This window comes from Nicotiana sylvestris, chromosome 11 (assembly GCF_000393655.2).
Source record: "Nicotiana sylvestris chromosome 11, ASM39365v2, whole genome shotgun sequence".
NCBI lineage: Eukaryota > Viridiplantae > Streptophyta > Magnoliopsida > Solanales > Solanaceae > Nicotiana > Nicotiana sylvestris.
In genome coordinates this window covers 25392797-25409952 of record NC_091067.1, presented here as the reverse complement: position 1 = coordinate 25409952, position 17156 = coordinate 25392797, and the positions used below count along the sequence as shown (strand labels likewise).

Below are 17156 nucleotides of genomic sequence, written 5' to 3'. Positions count from 1 at the left end.
TTGTCTCTCTCCTTCTTCAAGGAGTTTTATCTTTGGAACTGATTGGTCTGTTACGCTTCATGCGTGCCATAGACTCTGTCCCTTATGGACTTTATTCTATTTGGAGCATTAGCAGCTGAAATATGACATTTAGCTTTGGGTCAACAAATGTGTCTGGCAATAATTTGTAAATGAATTATCACTTGAACTTCAAGTTCATATTTTCTTGTACGAGGATCTATATGTATTCATAATAATTTATTTCACATATCACTTTCTCAGCTGCCCATTTTATCCCCCTAATGTTGGGATCACCAACACATTTCTCAACCTTCTTTGGGAACTATATTTGTGCATTTTGGTGGCATAATTAAATCATATAGCACATCCATATTTCTATATAGAAATTATTTGGTTCTTGACCCTGAACCGATTGTGATAGGGAGAAATTTTTATAACTTGGCTAGATGCGTACAAGCGATGTTGTATATTAAATAATACATCTCATACCAAATTTTGTTTTTGGGAATTTTGATTTAGCTATAATTGGAGGCATACAAATTCTGCTAAACCAACTTGGATTTAAACCAGTATTATTAAGATAAATCATCATAATTTATATTCTGGAATTGTGCTCTAATAACTTGAGCAAGCAATCTTGCAAAAACCAAACTGCAAGTTGATAACAAATGCACATGTGACCATATAATAGATGCATCTATTAAAATCATGTAATAGTAAATGGTCCACATGGCAGGTGACTTGACCTATATATTTATCACCTTTTATTTGTTCCGGAAATCAAGGGATTCAATCCCAACCTGTAACTGGTATATCATGAGAATAAGCATCGCAAGAGAATTCTTGAAGAAACTTTTATTACTTCAATATATGCCAATGTAATTCTCAATTAATTTTTCGCATCGTAATTGAACCGAGATGGCCAACTGGTCATGCCAATTAATATTTGTTTTAGTAAACCTCTAGTTTACTTGTGGCATATGATTCCAGCATCATGCTTATATTTTTGTGTAGTACAAATAGAAAGAAGATCGGGTAACCTTTCATATTTATCCGGTATGATTATAGAAATATGAAGATATTCAATCTTTCTTTCATTTATAGTCTCAATATGCCAACCACTTTGACTTATACATTTGAAACTCAAAAAGTTTCTTTTGAGACTTTACAATATCAATGTCATGAATAATTTTATTCATCCGGATAGTAACAAATTAGTTTTTTCGGAGCTCTTAACAACTTTTATACTACAAGATCTTATATCATACCATTCATATGGTAAATGTCTTCTTCATGGAGAAACTTATATCATAATAAATTGTCATAGTCAGAATCATCATAAGCAAAATCATTTCTTGCTTTAATTTTGCTTTTAATAACTTTTTATAAGGCATGACAAAATACCTTTTGGCGTATCACATGTACACGACCAATGACATATTCATGTAACCATATAATAATATTTATTCTCTTTATTTCACTCAAACCTCCCTTAGAGGTGAGTTGTGTGGTATTCATATAATCATGAATTGCACGTCTTTATTCATTACTTTTATCACATATTGACACATTCAACTTTATGAATGGGTTTGCATTTTCAATGCTTATCACAAGTCACATTCTCTTCAAGGAATGAATCATAATCATCGACGTGCTTTATTATTTTCATACCAATTTGATGGTAAACATTGCTTCACATTTTGAAGGACTATTTTGAGAACCCTTATTGTTCTTCTTTTATAATCATAGTGATGATTATTATTATTTTGATATTTGGAACGCCCACGTTCATTGTTCAACCACTTGTCTTCATTGAAACTTATTATGCACTGCTATCACATTCACTTCAAGAATAGAGCAAATCAAGTGGGACAATTTTCATGCTTTTTCATGAAAAATATATTATTTTTCTTTAGTCATCATTATACCAATATGTTACATTGGGACTCAAACCCAATGTTTTACCAATATAAAGGCATGTTAGACAATAATAAATTGAGACTTAAACCCAACTCTTATCATTATAGAGCATCAGGACTTGATCGCGATGTCTTACCCTCAATCAATGGCATAATAGGCTAAACAATATTGAGATTCATTCTCAAGCCTTAATTTCAATCACATGCCAAGAAAGTTATACACAACTAATTTGCAACTTAGCAAATCAAATTTTCTTTCTAAAATAAGTGTACAAATCTCAAATCAGCGTAAAGCTTTATTAATTATTTGTAGCATCTATATGAAATACAACCGTTTGTAGTCAGAATATTTCTTCTAAATTCTATTAGAATTTAAAAGGATCATAAAATCATTGTCATAATATTTATTGAGTCTTTCTCAAAAATATTGTTGTTTTCAGGGTATATCCTACCTATTGGATTTGATTTAACGCCAACCTTCACTCAATTCAACCAAGCAATTAGTGAATAAATTTATCAAAAGTACACTATATAGGTAACAACACATATATAATACTAATACATAAATTCAGCATTTATATTACCTGAAAAGTGATATTATAGGTAACAACTTACCAGTTGTAGCTTGTGCATCATTCATCTAAAATACTTAAAAATGGTAAGTCAGTAGCAAGCATCAAGTAGGTCATGGATACTCAAAAATACCTCTTCTAATAGTCATACTAATCATTATTTGCTTTCAAATGATACGACCATAAATTATGAAGTACACTTTCTCAATAGCTGGTTTGTTTTCCAAATTTCAAAGAAGTAATTAATCAACCTAGATAAAGATGTGAAGTATTTCTTGTTTTATTCAAGATGATTTATGCTTTTAATCAGTATGTCCATTTTTTTTATTCCTTTTTTTTGGTACTATATGCAAGTGTAAAAATCCAAAAGGAAAAAAATATTCATCCAAGTAAAAGAAAATGTTAAAAGCGGCATGACAGATTGAAGATAGTTAACACACAAATATGCATAAGAAAATTTATATAAAATATCCTTGGTTACCATGACATGCATCATATCAACAATTAACTGCTACTATGATTTTCACATATAGAACTTCGAAAATTTTATTCCATTCATGTAATATAAAAGATGTAATATTAATATGTGCTTATGCAATACAGGTGTAGTACGAAGTTGTGTGCATATGAGATTTTAGAGGAATGACAAGTGTAAGATAACCATACCTTCTTACATTTCATTACTTACCATATGTAGTTTCTGTTTACATTTAACCATGTGATGATATGTATAGCTTTTAATTGTAATCTTTCCGGATGTAGGAAATTTTTTGTAGATATATATACAATTGGTTAGAGACTCGTGTTGATAACGTGTTATGAAATATAACTCAAAGTAACAATATGAAACAAGGAAATAAAAGCAATTTAGTAAGACATGAACAAGAAATGGAGATAGAGAGAAGGGAGAGATTTTCTTCTTCAATTGTATGTATTTTCCTATCTATTATAAGGCCTTTATATAGGCATGAAAAGTAAAGAAAATATGTCATGGAATATGTCATTGAAAATAGAAAATATGTCATTGAATATGTCATTAACCATTTGAGAGAAAGATCATGGAGGAAGAGTAGACATCCACCATATTTTGATTTTTATCATAACAGCTTGAGCATTGTTCAGCCTGTAATTTAGCTAGTTTTTGAATTTTTAGAGTTTTTCTAGATGTCTTAGCTCGAGCCTAGTTCAAGCTATAATTTTTCTAGTTTTTGAGTTATTTTAATATTTGGAAAAATGCATAAGTATCCCCTGACCTATACCCGAATTCCAAACTACACACTCTACCTTTGTGGGGGGTTTTATTACCATCCTAAACTATTTTTAAGTAGAACTAGTATCAGTACCCGCGCGATGCGCGAACAAATCATTTCAAATTGCGGTGTAGGTTGTTTAAATCATGTACAAATAACCTTAAAATATAAACCTCTCAGATAAAAATTATATAACATGAGAATTTAATTATGAAACATGATATGAAATTATTGTTCAAATCTCGTAGTGAACAACCAATCTTTTTAATATATAATTGTAGCAACCTAACCCCTTGATTTTGGTACTTGTATTTCATTCCGTTATCGATATTAAAGAATGCTAAACATGCCATATTGTGATCTATCTTGTTCGAGCACATTAGATCACATTATCTTAACAAAATTCTTATTATCACTTTATTTTTATCTCGAAGTCAAATATATCTTATTCATCACATCACTTTTACATAAATTCTTTTTTTTTCTTTTCTTATAGTTATTGTATTATTTAATATTTAATATTATTATACTATCATATAATTTTTTATTAGCTTATAATTAAATTAATGTCTTGCTTTTTATCCTTCTAATAGTATTTAATAAAAATAAATATTTTATTCTTGAAATTTGGTATATTTTTATGCTTTTATCCTCTTATTCATAATATTTTAATCATTTAAATTTATCAGTAATATTTTTAAATATAATTTTATTATTTATTTATCTATTTTTAAATTAATTTAAAGTATAAGTATCCTCACACTACCTCTATTTTTTTTTATGTACATTCTCTTCCCTACTACAAATGTTAATTAGCTTTTTTATTAATGTTTTACCTAGAGCCAAAATAATGGCATATTTTGTTTTAAATTGTAACTTTTAATTAGTCTAAAATATTAATGCATAAGTTATTTGATTTTCATTTTCCAAATGTATTGAGTTCTCATATAATTAATTTTGTATTAGATGCAGTTAAGTTTTCTTTCTTTTTTAGCTATAAGATACAATTTAATTTTTAATTTTCATTAGTAAGATTACCAATATTAGAAATTTATTTTGTATTTTTAAAATTTATTTAATCATAGAAAAAATTTCTTGATTGTTTGAATACATTATTTTTAAATATTGTAGTAATATTTTTACTGTCATTTTAGTTCTTTACATAATATTTTTTTAAAAAAAATCTCATCTCAAATTCAAATAATTCTTATCATTCTATTTTCTAAAATGGACCGCATTTTTAAAAAATTATGCTATGCATTCAAACTCAAACTAACACACTCGATTCAAATATTAATCATAGAAAAACATTTTCTTAATTATTTGAACATATTATATCTTTGTATAATATTTTCACTATCATTTTATTTCTTTACATAATTTTCTTTCTTTTTTAGTTTTAAGATGCAAATTTAATTTTTGTAAAATTACCTATATTAGAAATTTATTTTGTAATTGAATTTTTTTATTTTTTATTATTGTTTTATTTTTCATAAGTAAGACTTCAATTTCGTGGTATTATCCATAATTTGAGCATTCGCGTCATAGTTTTTAGAACTTTCTAATCTCAAATTCAAATAGTCTTTTCTTTTAATTTCTAATAGTAAATTTCTAATAATTTTACATAATTTTGCTATTTTTTAATATAATATATAGTCTTATTACATTTTATGTGACTTTTCATTAACTTGTAAATTTACTTAATATCATTATCAACTACTTTTCTTTAATAATATAAGATAAATATATAATTTTTTAATTATGAAATAAATGTTTATTTTATTTTAAAAACATTGCTCGAAAAAATTAAATTATTTAAAATTGAATAATATTTTTAAGTATTGTATATTTATTTTATTTTATTCTCTAAACTTATGATTTATAAATGTCCTTACATTATCTCTAATTTATTTTTTATTGTTCAATTTTTTTAGTTATTGATTTTAACTGTTAGACTTGAGTTATGTGAACTTATATTATGACTTTTCTTTGTATAATATAAAAAACTTTCTCATCTCAAATTTAAATAAGTTTTACCCTTTTTCCTATGATAAAAAATCTGATTTTTTATTTTTTCTTTATTCTTTATTTTTTACTTTATATTATTCGATACCTAATATTATTGCATTATCATGTGAATTTTTATTAGCCTATTTGAATTTAATATCTATTTTTACCACACTCATTATAATATAATATAGATAAAAATTTAAAAACTTTCTCATCTCAAATTCAAATAATTTTTATCATTCTATTTTCTTAATTAGACCATATTTTCAAAAAATTATGTTATGCTTTCAAATTTAAACTAACTGAACTTAATTCAAATATAATCATAGAAAAATATTTTCTTAATTGTTCGAACACATTATATCTAAATGTTATAGTAATATTTACGTATAAAATATTCGTTTGTACGATTTATCAATATTAATATGAATTTATTATTCTTATTATTAAAATATCTTTTGTTGATTATTTAATTTTTCTCTTACCTTATAAATAATTTGTATATTTTATGTAAGATCTTATGTTGCTGCTTGAAATTACTTAATTTTTAAACTCAATAAATTCTTAATATCTTAAGAAGTAAATTTTAGTTTAATTTTATATTTTAACTTACTCCAAAGTATAAATAGTTATAGGTTATCTCAATTTACGTCTTTATATATTTTTAGTTTTTTCTATTATAGTTTTTAATTATTTTTTCACCTTCATATTTCTAGCTAATATAGAAAAAAATCTATGAGTAGATCAATATATAAATATAAATATAAATATAGATATAGATATAGATACAAATATACATATATATTTAATTATAGATATATAGATTAGATTTGTCTAAGATCTATTTAGATTATGTATAAGATTCATTAAACTACTTCCATTAATTATGTTTCTATATATAATTTTAATTATTAATGTTGTCCTAAAATTGCCAAGTAGCTTCATTTTAGCTTACCACTTGGCTTAACCACAATGCATACTACTCTCCTTTTAATATAATATAGATTATTTGCACCCTTAAAGCTGACGTGACAAAGTGTGTGTATTTTTACCATTTTTTCTTACTTTTTTTCCTTTTCCTTTTCCTTTTTCTTGTCTTTTTTCTTTTACTTCTTTTTTCGTTTCTTCTCACCGGTGACTTTGTCTAACCGTTTTCTTCCGATTATTCTATTTTTTTTCTCCTTCTATCCATTTCACACACAAATTAAACTCTCAAAAAGATCTATTGATAAGCAAAGCAAATACACTCAGATTTGAGGGGAAATAATTCATCATCGAAAAACCTTCCCACACCGGAAAAAATTGAGGTATTGAAATTTTAACTGAAAAAAGTCTTCTATACTTATATTCGTTTTTCTTTCTTTTGCTCTTCCTCTCACACATAAATTACACTTCAAGAATTTTTTTTTATATAAAGCAAAACACATTCAGATCGAGATAAAAATCTGTCATCGGAAAATTTCTTTTTTGCCGGAAAAAATGGTGTCCTTGAAATTTCGATGACCACCATTTTATGTCGCCGGTGACCAAAACAAAAAGAAATAGAATGAAATAACTCAAAAATGAGAATAATAAGAAATAAGAAAAAAAAGAATAAAAAAGCACTAAATATACGTGTGACAGCGCGTGTAGTTCACCACTTGCCAAGAGTTTCCTGTCTAGTTTTAGGGTGGTATTTATTCCATTTAAAAAAAATTAGGGGGTAATAGGATTCCCGTAAAGATAAAGTGTGCAGTTGGAAATCCGGGTATAAGTCAGTGGATACTTATGCATTTTCCCTTATTCTTTTTTATGAATTTATGATTGGTTTGATCTAAACTTTTAAATGCTTATTCGTCATATTTTTACAACATCAACCCCAACAATCTATAGTAAGATTTAGATCAAACCAATCATAAATTTACAAAACCCTTTTCCAGATTTTCAAGGTTTTAAGAAGTCTTCCGTGAAGCTTCTTTTTTTTTTGGGTTTTAGCTCAGATCTTCAAACCAAAAAATCAGTTGTTAAAGTCCAATTTTCAGCTTCATTCACAATATCCAAGCAATTTACAATAACATACAATTAAATCTCTTCAAATTTGATATAAAATTTCTGCACTTCAATAACCCAACAACAGCTTAAAAAAAATTCACCAAGAAGGTTTCAAATCAGCAGCTATTTTCGAATTTCGACACACAAAGAATGGCTACACAAATTTTCCAACAACAATCAACCATTTGAATTAAAATTTTAGCCTCAGATCTGTTGACCTTAAAACTAAATCAATGAGCTCGATCCTTTAACACACATGTACAACTTCAAACAATCTTCAACACACTTCAAAATTAGAGTTTCAAAGTCCGTAGAGCAAGTCAAACAAGAATAATGAAAGAATATTTTTGGTGTATTTCAGTGTTCTGATTTCTTTTTTGTATGCATGGGTCAACAAGGAAGAACAAAGCACAAAGGAAGGTAGGGGTGCTTATCGGGCGGATCGGACGGATAATTATGTTTAACGGTTTGGCTTAGCGATCATCGGATTATAAATGTAGTAATTTGTTAGCCATCCAATAAAACGACGAGCAGATTGATAATAATTATCGGGCGGTTATCGAGCGGTTTAACGGATAAATCAAATAATTTTTTTTGAACAATCGTAATTTGTTGCTACATGATAGAATTTGTTAAATCTACGTAATTTGTACCCGATTGTCGAATGAGTCAAAAAAGAAGTATTTCCACCTATAAATTAAGGCTATTATGCTACCTAACAAAGCTATTAATAACTTTAGAAAAGACTAGAGGTTTTATCTCTAAATTATTTTGAATTATTTAGGTACTAAAAAATATGACATGAATGCACATGCTTTCATTTTTACGTGACCTCGCATAATACCAGGTTACATACAAGATTTTAGTTTTTTTTTTTCTTTTTAAAATTCAATCTACTCGACAAAGGAAAAAATGGAATAAAAAATGGATTCCAATGATTTTACTAACATAGGGGTAAAAGTATAAATATAAAAATTCTTAACGGGTTAACGGTTTATCCGATAAGAAAATTAAATAATCCGCTCCCAAACCGTTAAACCGTTAATTACAAAATCTCAATCCGTTCACCAATCATTACCCCGATAATCCGATATCAATAAGCCAATAAGTCATCGGTTCGGTTCGGTTAACGGTTACCTTTTGGTTTTGAACGGCACTAAAGGAAGGGTATTTCGGCCACATCAACAAATTTGATCCAATTGGATTGCCATTTCAGCTCTACTGGTACGACTAACTTTTTAAGGGCATTTGTGGTCCAAAACATAGACGGCAAAGATAGTTTTGATACCAAAAACAAACTGAGGGTAATTTGAACTATTTCAAATAATTCAAGGATTTTTTTGGCTCTTTACCGAACTTAAAAACATAAGTCCTTATGGTCACACAATAACCCAACTTAAGGACCATTAGGTTTAAAAAAAACGAATTTCTCTTTTTTCTTTTCTTGGTCCCAATGTTCATGGTCAAGTACACGACCACAAGTATATCTGCGAGGCAGAGACATTTTTTTGCGGTTGCCCTAAAACACTTTCCTTAATATATGCTAGAAACCAAAACCAGACAACAGCTGCAAAACCCTAGCACCTCCTCCTCATCATCATCAGCAGCTGGTTTATTAGCTTTCAAGCCTAGGCAGGTGCTTCTAGCTCAGTCCTCAAAGTCCAATCTTGTTATTATGGCTAAGAAGCATCAGCCTCAAGAAAACAAATCCCTTTTACACCAATCTATACTCCATTATCTTAACCTCAATGGCTTCTCCAAAACCCTCAAATACTTCCTTAAAGAAACTCAAACTGAGGTTTGTTTTTACCCCTTTTTGCTTTCTTGAACATTTTACCTTTTAAAAATGTGACTTTTACCCATGATTTTTGAAAACTGTTGTGTTATATGTTTGCTACTATTGGTTGTGATTAGAGGGTCAAATGGTCTAAGTTTTAGTCTCAATTCAGATGGAAATTCCTATTTTTGAAATGAAATTTAGATATCCAAGAACCGGTGACTTTGTCCCATCTGCCTCGCATTGATGATCAGAGTCAAGAACTACATAGAAGTAATATAAGTTACAGTCTCTATAGTTAAAATTAACACTTCTCGAATAATTACTATGTTATATACAGTGTTATCAAAAGGCGTGCTTAAAGCGCGCTTAAGCGAGGCTCAAAACATGTTGAGCGCCTTGCTTAGCGGGCGCTTCAGCCTTGTCATCAAGGCTCCAAGGCATATTTTTCCTTACCAATGAGCTTAATCCTTAAGAGGCGACTCTAAACAATTGATACTTCACTTTATCTTAAATTTTCTTCAATTTTTTTGTCCATATATTTGGCATTCATGCTTACTGATAATAGTCTTGGACTACACATACATATTTGTAGTTTTTCTCTATTTGCACCTTTCTTCGTTAAAACCCACTCTTTATTTGTGCTTTGCGCTTAAAGCCCCTACCGACGTTAGAGGTTTTTTGCACTTTTCGCCTTTGATAACACTGGTCATATAAATATTGAAAGAGGGAGTAGTGTTTTTGGGTAAACCAAAAAATAAAGTATACCAATATTCTGATTGATGGAGTTCGTTGAATGCTGTTTACACTGAATTCTTTGTTGGTGTTTTGAATTTCTGTCTAAATGAATTGCATTCTGTAATTAAAGTAGGATGGTTGGTTGGTTCTCCTTATTAATAAAAGAAAGAGGATAGCTGGTTTCATGAGAAGAAGCTGAGTAGTACAGAGTCAAAATATCATAAAAATCGGAGTTTGTTTGATTGACTCGTATGAATAAGTGAGAGAAGGGAGATATTAAGTAGGGGTGAGGTGGCAATTATTAGGCTAAACAGTGAGTTTGCTGAAAGGAAATGGTGTTAAGGCTTAAGAGGAATACTGTGGGTGATATCAAGGAAGAGAACATACAAACAGTCTAACACTAAAATACAATTGCATTTCACTTTGGGCTTATTGGTGTAAAATGAAATATTTTTATGATGTTGATGTTGATATTCTCATAGATTTCCTTAGTTCTCTCACTGATTAGTTATGGAACTGCAAGGCTACAATTGTAACGTTCGACACCATCTTAGTGCTTGTGATTAATACAACTTTTGCTTACCATCTAAAAAATGGTGTTAAGAGGAATGACATGCCGAAATTCCTTGGAAACTAGAAAGTCAAGAATTTTTTCTTAATTTTCCTCTTTTCTGTTATTCGAAGGGGAGCCTTGGCGTAACTGGTAAAGTTGCTGCCATGTGATCAGGAGGTTACGGGTTCAAGCCGTGGAAACAAACTCTTGCAGAAATGTAGGGTAAGGCTGTGTACAATAGATCGTTGTGGTCCGGCCCTTCCCCGGGCCCCGCGCATAGCGGGAGCTAGTGCACCGGGCTGCCCTTTCCTCTTATCTGTTTTTCTGTGGAGAAGAAAATGTTCAATAAACGAGTTCTTTTTTGCGCTTGAAAAATGTGTTTTTCATTTATATCCCGGATTATAGTTTTCCACTGTAAAAGAAGAATATTGCCTTCTCTTTTATGAAGAAGAGCAAAAAATGCTACTTATTGAGGTTTGCTATGTAGAAGTAGCCTCCACTTTAGTGAATCACATTTTATGTCATATCTGGCATTGTGCTCTACAGACTGAAGTATGTGCTAGGTCTCAATGGTCCCGTGTGTGAGGGTTTAAAGGATTTGTTGAGAGAATACCATATGTACTTTTGTGGTTGATTCCTTCATTTTGATGGAAAATCTTGATGTCACTATTGAATCTTCAACTTGCCTGTTGTACAGTCATTGAGGTCTTTGTGCTTTTGATGCAGGGTGACAGTTGGAAGTCTTGCTCCCACAGTTTGGAGGATATATTTTGCAAGTATCTAAACAACTGGTATGTTGAGAAGTAATCACTTAACTAGACTTATCGTGACGATAACTGTTTGTGTTGTACTACTTTCCTCTGTCTTGGCATATGTGGAAGAAAGAGTGCTTGATTTTAAAACTTCTCAAGTACACATCTATATTTACTATTTGTTGACTGAGAAAAGCAGGTTTTGGGGGTGGGGAGGGGAGAATAAATGGTCTAGGATTTAGAGGTAGCGGATGCACATTTGGTCAATTGCATTCAACCAAAATTTGCTTTGTATATAGGGTGCCACTACTAATATATCACTATCTTTTAAAGACATATACATGTATACATGGATTTTTTGCGGAACATTACGGGTGTTGGTGACCCCTCATTCTATAACATAGGTCCGCCTCTAAACACAATTGATATGGTAGTTCCTGTACGCGGCGTGCAGGTCGATAGGTTCCTTTAGCAAAGCTGCTTTCTTCATGTACTCTCTTACTTGACTGTGCAATTATTTTAGTAATTTTATTTCGGATCCCCTTTTCTCATGCTACTTCACTTGCTGTAAAATATGCAGTACCGATAAGGATACAATCTCTAAGGGCCACCGTGAGGCAGGTAATTTTATCGGTATATCTTGGTTCATCTTAAACTTGGTTTCTTTCGTGAAGCTTGTATTTGTGATGTTAGCGGTGTTGTTCTTTCTTGATTTTATCTAATGTGATTTGGTGTGCAGGGCCTGATGGCGCAAATGGGAACATCGTCGCTACTAATGCTGCTGACTCGCAGGAAACAATTAGTAAGAAAAAGAAGAAAAAGAGAAGCGAAGACAAAAATGGCGATGTTCCAGATGCTTCTCTTCCGGAAAGTGTTGATAAATCGGTGAAAAATACTACTACAACTCAAGAGGTTTTAGCAGATGATAAGGTTAGCAATCCAATTTAGATGAGTGATTGAATATCTGATCATCTGTGTTATTGCGAGAATAATCTGAAGCAACCGAAGAGTCTGTTGTTATTCGATTGCAGGTGGACGTGCCCTTGAAGAAGAAGGAGAAGAAAAAGAAGAAAACTGAGGAGAAATCAGACGGTGTAGTACCTATAGGCAATGATAATGATGATGTTACCGAGAAAACAACTAAAAAAGATAAAAAGAAGAAGTCCAAGGAAGAGAATGGTGCTACTGACTCTAAGGATTCCAAGAAGAGGAAAAGATCAGCTTCTGATGAAAATTCAAACGAGGGAGTTGAGGTGGTTGGAACCGAAGAATCAAAACGCAGAAAGACCGATGGCTTGGAAGAATCAAAGGCTATTGCCGAACAAGAACAAAATGGTGAAGTCAGTGTTGGTAATCATCAGGATGAGTTGAACAATTCTGCTAAGCAGAAATCATCGAGGAAAGAACTTCATGGATCAGCAGAGGTATGCATGCGTCTATTTTCTACTATTACCTTTTTGACCTTAGATTGTCAATATGCTTAAGTCTTAACAAGAGAGGTTCGCAATTTTCTGTCAATTGTTAATGTCATAGTACAACTCTTGAATTGTGGTCGTGTACTGAAGGGACTATGATTTAAAAGGATTCCTAATTTGCAGAACAATCTCAATCTTTTAAGGTTTCTGTCATGCTTGGATAAAGTTTTCGTTAAATAATCTTGAATCGTGCTTGATTTTATTTATTATTACCTATATTCTGAAAATGCATTTTGATTGCTTGTGCAGCCAAAAACTGTAAATGCATTTCAAAGAGTGAAAATCGAGCAAGTGCAGTTTAAAGATGATAGACTTAAAGATAATTCTTATTGGGCAAAGGTAGGATCTGATTCTGAGTCTTCCATCGTCTTTACTCGTTTAAGTATATGTTGGTTATTCATTTTTTTACCATGAAACCGACGTTTCCACCTCTCCACGTACCGCTGTTCCAGGATGGCGCAGACATTGGCTATGGTGCAAAGGCACAGGAAGTTTTGGGCCAGGTTAGAGGAAGGTATATTTTCCAACTCCTGTCCAGACCGTTAATTTACTCTTGATGAGGTTGAATTAAAATTAAGGGATAATTACATTTTTGGGCCTCCCTAAAAAATAATAGCTGGAAAATGTATATGTTTTGCATATTAAGTATAAATATACATACGATATACATAAATATACATATGATATACATAACCAGTGTAAACACATATTTGGGCTGGCGCCCGGGACAAAAATGAAAAAAGCCCTTGAAATAAATTATAAATGACTGTTACCTAGTAGATAGCTCTTATCATGCTGAGGGAAAAGAAATTTCTGGACTCGGGTAGGAATACTTAGATTGCTTACATTTGTTAATGTCACTATGCCTTGGAAAATCACAAATCTTCACTCATCAAGATTCACTAGCAATAAATATCATTTTGCACTAAGCTTTTCACTTGTTCTCTACTTCCTTACTCTCTGCTCATCTTTTTTTAGGGGGCTGGGGTGGGGGTTATTGAAGCTATTAATTGCTATGCTCTATAGTGAGAGTCGTGATCATGTTCATGGTCTGCATAGGTTCTACCTTGTGTTTCATTGGCAAAGTTTAATTATGCATTCTATTTTCTCAGGGATTTCCGACATGAGAAGACCAAGAAGAAGCGAGGTAGTTACAGAGGAGGGCAAATCGACTTGCAATCACACTCGGTCAAGTTCAACTATTCGGATGAGGAGTAACATTCTTTCATGCTGTTGCCCAAGTAAAACTTATAAATCCTTTAAAAAGAAAAGGAATTCTTTTTGTAGTTGTGGGTTTTGAATTTATAAGCAGAACGGTAAAAGATTTTGTTAAACTTAGAAGTTGACCCTATCAAGATAATCCCGCCTTTGAAACACTGAAAAAAGGGTCCTTCGCGTTTTCTTTTTCTTGTTTCTTAATTTCTTTAAGTGTGTTTTTAGCTCAGAAACTGATAATTCATGAATTTGTATTTATATTAATCAATCAAGTCTCTTAATATGAGGGACTGGTGTTTCCTTTTTATTTTCTCAATTGGTTTTCTTTGTCATTTTATTTATTTTTAACTTCTTCATTTTCATTAGTGAGATCATAAGGTTTAGTTCCCTGTTTTAAGGGTTTAGTTGATTGGATCATTGAAACAGATCCCACAATAATTTTTTTTTTTAAAGTCCAAATAGGTTGTTGTGAACAATTGAACCCCATGGGCCATGATATTGTAGCAAAGGTGGCATGGCATGGATATATAAAAGGATAATTAATTGGAGATTCCTTTTATAAAACAACGTGTAAATTTTTTGAATCTTAACCCGCTGATCTTAGGTTAACTAACTTGGAGTATAAGATAAATTAATGGAGAACATGTCACTTACCATGGTTAAATGATAAGCGTGTATATATTGATATTAATTGATTTCTGAATTTTTATCTATTGGTTCAGAGGAAGCAAAACGCGTTGTATATTTCACTCGGGGTGAAATATTGATTTCATACTATGCTTCCAATTGTTTATTAGGAATGTAAAGTGAAAGCAATATTCTTCTTTAATTTCTTTTCATCCAATTCTATAGCGATTTTGCATTGGATGGAATTCTGATTTGTTTTGAAAGGGATAAAAAAGTTGATAGAGAAAGATTAGTTCGGATTCAACGATAGGCTTTAGTGTTTGGAGGTTGCTCCCTATATATATATGTGCGAAAAATAAATATAATTAAAATTAGGTATACATTATAGAACCTACACTCTCCTTGAGAATTTAAATTCGGAATCTATCACGAACAATGTCTTACCTCTCTCCTATTTACCTCAAATCCTGTATATCGTCCTAATCAAGCATAGCATAATACCCCAACAACATATATATATATATATATAAAAAATTTCACTAACATGTCTTTACTAATTTTAGCACAAAAACTATTGCGTAGGGTTTGGTATATGATTTAGAATAGAAGTTTAGTGCAGAAGAAAGAAATAAACGCAATGGACGGTGGAAGTCGGCCATTATCCAAGTCACATGCTCGTCATCTCATGTTTGTTGGAAACGGATCAATCTTTTTCACCATGCAAATCCAAATCGCCTATAAGCCAATGAAAAAGGGAGAGAATATATGGAAAATGTGTGTCCTAGGCACCTTGCACCTAACATCGCTTCGTCGATTTGTAATCTGTATTTATAAGTAATAAATATTTTAATTATATTTATTTAACGTACACAAAAATTCCTGCTTGTCGCTACTGTAATATATTTATTTATTTATTCAAATATTAATACCGCTTAGAAAAATTCTTGTGTACGTAACTGAGTCTTAGAAAAGCTGGATCCAAATCAAACTCATACAAAGCTAGTCTTAGAAACTGCAATCAACTAATAATTCTGCAATAATCAGCTCGATTTTGATATCATAAGGGATTGTGGTGGGATGGATAGGAACCTTCCATGCTTAACCAAAAGGTTTGAGTTTGAGCTTTGCAAATATTTTTTTTGGTAGAGAGCACTTCCCCCTATAATGGGTAATAGGCGACCACTAGTTAAAAAAAGGAGAAAAATCGATTATCAAAACCGACCGATGTTGGTCAGTAATTGGCAAAAATCGGCCGAAAACCAACCGTTTCGTGGTGGTCGGTAATCGTATGGTCGGTAGAGCCAACCGACCGACTTCGATCGGTCAATTAAATTCCAAAAAATAAAAAATTACCGAAAAATTAACCGTAGTCAGTCGGTTTTTTAATCATGTAACTAAAAAATGTACCATCTGGGAATCGAAGCGAGGTCTATACTCAAGATACTATTCTACCATTAGAACATTAGTGCTCTTTGTTTTAAGACTGTCTTTTATTTCATTTATACTCTTTAATTGTATTTTCATGCAAAAAAAAAAAAAGATGTCGATCGATTTTATTAAAAATAAATTATCAACCAAAATTGTTCGATTTTTTAAAATGACCCGCCGAAATAACCGATCGATTTTTGAATATTAATTTTAATTTATTTTAAATGAAAAACCGGCCAAAGTTGGTCGATTTTTTGAAAAATAAAGTTCGCGAGAAGCAAAAATAGTTTCCCGCATTTTTGCGCAAAAAAAAAACCCGACCAAAGTTGGTCGATTTCGTTAAAAAAATTGAAAAATAAAATATTTTGAAAAAACCGATCGGCTTCGGTCGATTTTCTGGCCGTTTTTTTTACGACCGAAGTTGGTTGATCGACCGCGGTCAATTTGGCCGAATTCTAGTAGTAGACGTGAATCCAAATTTAATCGCCCCAAGATGGATACCAAACGTCAGATGGAACCAAAAATGAAGAAGCTCGATCCTGATAGCTTCGGTCGAATATTCATTATGGAACTTTTGAGTGCTTGCTCCAATTTACAAATATATACTAACAAAATTCTAGGGCAGAAGAAGCTCAGATAGCTAGAGATATTGATTGCTATCATTCAACCTCTGCATGTAGTCGGGTGATGACAAATAGTGAAATTTCTAAATGTTTTCCTTTTGATGTTTTTATATATAGAAAAATTTAAAAATATAATTTTTTGGTTGAGAATATCAAACAAGACTTGATAACCTACCAAGTCATGGT

General features: G+C 31.1%; 1 protein-coding gene across 1 annotated transcript; it reads left to right on the top strand.

The window, feature by feature from the left end:
- The first annotated feature begins 9233 nt into the window (after positions 1-9233).
- Positions 9234-14608, top strand: LOC104210131 (uncharacterized). Its single transcript, XM_009758942.2, has 8 exons — positions 9234-9580; positions 11577-11641; positions 12183-12223; positions 12342-12532; positions 12634-13026; positions 13327-13416; positions 13530-13591; positions 14190-14608. The coding sequence occupies exons 1-8, from the start codon at positions 9323-9325 to the stop codon at positions 14293-14295; spliced, it is 1206 nt and encodes a 401-aa protein (XP_009757244.1). The 5' UTR covers positions 9234-9322; the 3' UTR covers positions 14296-14608.
- The last annotated feature ends 2548 nt before the right edge of the window (positions 14609-17156 follow it).